Source organism: Lactuca virosa, chromosome 8 (assembly GCF_052849685.1).
Source record: "Lactuca virosa cultivar CGN04683 chromosome 8, Lactuca_virosa_CGN04683_v6, whole genome shotgun sequence".
Lineage (NCBI taxonomy): Eukaryota > Viridiplantae > Streptophyta > Magnoliopsida > Asterales > Asteraceae > Lactuca > Lactuca virosa.
In genome coordinates, this window is record NC_136433.1 from 108,589,387 (window position 1) to 108,592,831 (window position 3,445).

Sequence of the window (3,445 nt, forward strand, 5' to 3'; positions counted from 1 at the left end):
GTTACGACCTTTAAAAAAGAAAAAAAAAAAGAAGCAAATGAGTTCAGTAATTTGATCCAATCAATATGGGGACCAGTGAGTTGGACGCTTAGAGAACATGCATTTGCATTTATCCTTACCTTTGTAATTTGCCTTTACGTTTACCTTTATCGCCACACATACAACATAAATCGCAATCGAATTATGTCCTGTTTGTTTTTGAAAGGTTTATCATTTGCCTTTGAGTGAGATTATAAACATGAGAGTTCCAATTTTTAAAGTAGCATTCAAATTAAGAAACATACCTCCATTTCAAGTCTTCCTCAAAACAAATCCTCCGCTTTGCATTTCCTTAAATTCCATTTAGCATATAACATACCACCATTTTCTTTCACTTTGAAGGAAGATAATCATGGATACCAACTTAGACTATGATTATACCCAATTTGATCAATATGTGAAGTATTGCAACAATATTACAAAAAAATACATATCTCACTTGTGGGTTTCAGTATATCAGTCAGATAAGCAAAACCTGTACAGCAAACCAATGCCGTGGATTGGGATCTATATCACATTAGCATCTCTGTTTTGCATGCTTGCAATGGCGGCTGATTTGTTACATGGTTTTCATAACAGAAAGTTATGGTTTCCGTGTAACTATTTCACTCTGAATGCTGCTTCTCTCACTGTGATAGCTGTTGCAATAAAGCTACCCAATGATCTCACTAATCTAATGACAGGCTATGTGGATCACACTGCAAAGTTTGGAAGCTTAAGCTTTATGTGCACCATCATGGCTAATTTATTGCCTTCTCTAGCAACCATGGAAAGCAAGGAACTTGTCTCAAACATGACAGCTTTAGGTATTCTGGTAATCACCTTGGTTGTCAACGTTTGCATTCAAATAGACACGGGGGTTCTCCTCTACTTTGGAGATGATACTAGTTTCTTTGAGATTTTTGCTCAAACAGGAAGTTTACCAGTGGCCAACTTAACAAGACTCCAAGATTCCATAGCAACCATTTATGTGGTTTTGTTACTCATGTTGCTGATAATATATTTGTGTTCATCTTTAGCAATTTTAAAGGCCAAACAGATATTAGAATCGAAATACCAAGCAACTCATCAAACAGTTTTAAAGGATCTACGGTTATTACAACCTGGAAGATTAACTGTTGAAAAACTAAAGCAGCATGTGAGCAACTACGGGATGATGGCAGGAACTGGAAGTCCTCAACTCATCACAGTTTGTTCTGCTACAACCTCTGCTTCGGGGGTAATATGTGCTTTTAGCACCGCCTTACACATTTATATGATGCCTTTTGATATTCCAAGTCTAAAGGACTATAAGACAAGTTATAAGTGGTCAATACCAATGATTCTAGTGATACAGTTTAGCGGAGTCATACTGGGTACACTTGCCCCACTTTCTAGATGTTTTGCAGTCTTAAGCTTTAAATTGTCCATAAAATGGATTTGGAACCATCTCAAGGTCTTTAAAGTGGAGATCTATTGGACTCAGAAGTTATCTGACTGGAAACAGAGAAGCATACCATTCCCATCCAGTAGCCGCAGAGGGAAGATTGTCATCGAGAATTTAAAAGTCCTATTTCTCAGCATTTGCATAGGATTTCAGAACACAGTCGTGGTAGCATGCAAGATGATAAGGGTTATTTCACTTTTTTTTGTGATATGTGTCGCGTATTGTTTTCGTTGTTGGAAGTGGTTAAAACCCATGTTTTGCGCCTCAGGCATTGTGTTGGTACAAAATCAGGAGCAACGGGAAAAAGATAGAGATCTTAGCCGGTATGTTTTGCAACTTCAAGACGATACGGAGTTTGCTGAGAGAACATTAAAAGGCATATCAAAATCGGTGAATCACATAATCCAAAAGGCTGAAAAACAACAACCCAAAAATCTTCTAAAGCTTCTAGCGGAATCCAAAGGTTTTGAAGGAGTTGAAAAGTTTGATAGCCATCATGTTCCATCTTTACTTTCAGAAGAATATATCAACTGTTGGAGCTTACCCCTGGTAACACTGACATCCATCGTCATTTCTTTCACTGACATCCAGAAAGATGTAGTTCATGGCTTGTTGAGTGGTGTGAGTGAAGGTCTTGTTTATGTCACACATGTGGAAGAAATCCTCAATGACACGGATGACCATGGTAGAATTCAAAAGGTGGCTAAAACTTTGTGGTTAGAAGTTGAAGTCCACCATGAATGGCTAGGACACAAGCTGCCAAAACCTGCAAATACAGCTGGACAGATTCTTCAATGGTTGAGGGACACATCTAAAAACGTGATCACTGAGGTGGAAAGTAAGGAAAACGATGACTCCAAATACAGGTCTATTTCTGCCAATTCAATGTATCGTATCACCGAAACACTCATTCTCTCCTATAGTGCCAACATGGACAAGGTTAGTCAAGAGGAACTATTCTTGCAATTATCATCAATGATCGCTGACATATTGGCTGCGTGTCTCACCAACTTACCCCAAGCCATAGCAATGAAATGCCATACAAGGGAGATAGAGAAAAGGGAGGCGAATGTCCATGCAGCAGCTCAACTGCTTGGTGAGACTATACAGATAATCAACACCCTTCAAGATCGTGAACTTCCAAACTTGAATGGAGACGAGTTGGCGTTTATTGACAAGTGGTGTGCTTATTTAAAGCATCCCTTTCCTTAAAAACTTCTTTGGTCTTTTCAGGAAAGTTCAGAAATACTTGTTGGTGTATTTACGCTTTTGTGTTTGTTTATAGGGCATGTGATGTCCTTGGATACAGTGATATAACATGGATATAATCATGCACTTTACTTGTTCCGCTCAAATCGTGAGTGCCATCACTTGTTCTAGTAATATTTGGGTCCTACACCTTGTAGTTGTTAGTATTTGTAACATACTTTATTTTGTACTTAAAGGGGTATACTGTGTTCCCTTATTTTGTAACATGAATAAGTGTTAAATATTGTGTGGTTGAAATAAGAACCCGACTTTATAAGTTTTTTGGTGTTGGTATAACCTCATCAGGACTAACCGCTTCATCTTCAGTTGATTCTAACCAACCCTCTAATTCCATAATTTGACCAAGGAAAATGATAAATCTCTCCAAAATAGATAGAAAATAATCCGGTTATGCTTCATGCTACATGTATGTTGGTGTTAATTAGACGAATAAAACATTACAGAAAATCGCTGCAATAATATGTGTGAACAGACCTTTCTTTGCACAATAAACACCTATGTTTTCATTAATAACTCAACGTCTTTACACTGATACATACACACATATATACCATCTTAACGCTTTGTAATCATTTCAACTCTGCACTAATTGGTGGTTGGCAATAACAAACCATAACTACCATTTAATAACTAACTAACTATCCATAAATAACCAATCTTAACTGATTTCCTGACCACTAACTACCTAACATAATTACCAACTTAAACTAT

At 37.4% G+C, this 3,445-nt stretch overlaps 1 protein-coding gene across 1 annotated transcript; it reads left to right on the plus strand.

Annotated features, from left to right (window-relative positions):
- The first annotated feature begins 391 nt into the window (after window positions 1-391).
- On the plus strand, window positions 392-2,677 carry LOC145130708 (uncharacterized). The gene has a single exon (XM_079065485.1). It carries the CDS (start codon window positions 392-394, stop codon window positions 2,675-2,677), a length of 2,286 nt encoding a protein of 761 aa, XP_078921611.1.
- The last annotated feature ends 768 nt before the right edge of the window (window positions 2,678-3,445 follow it).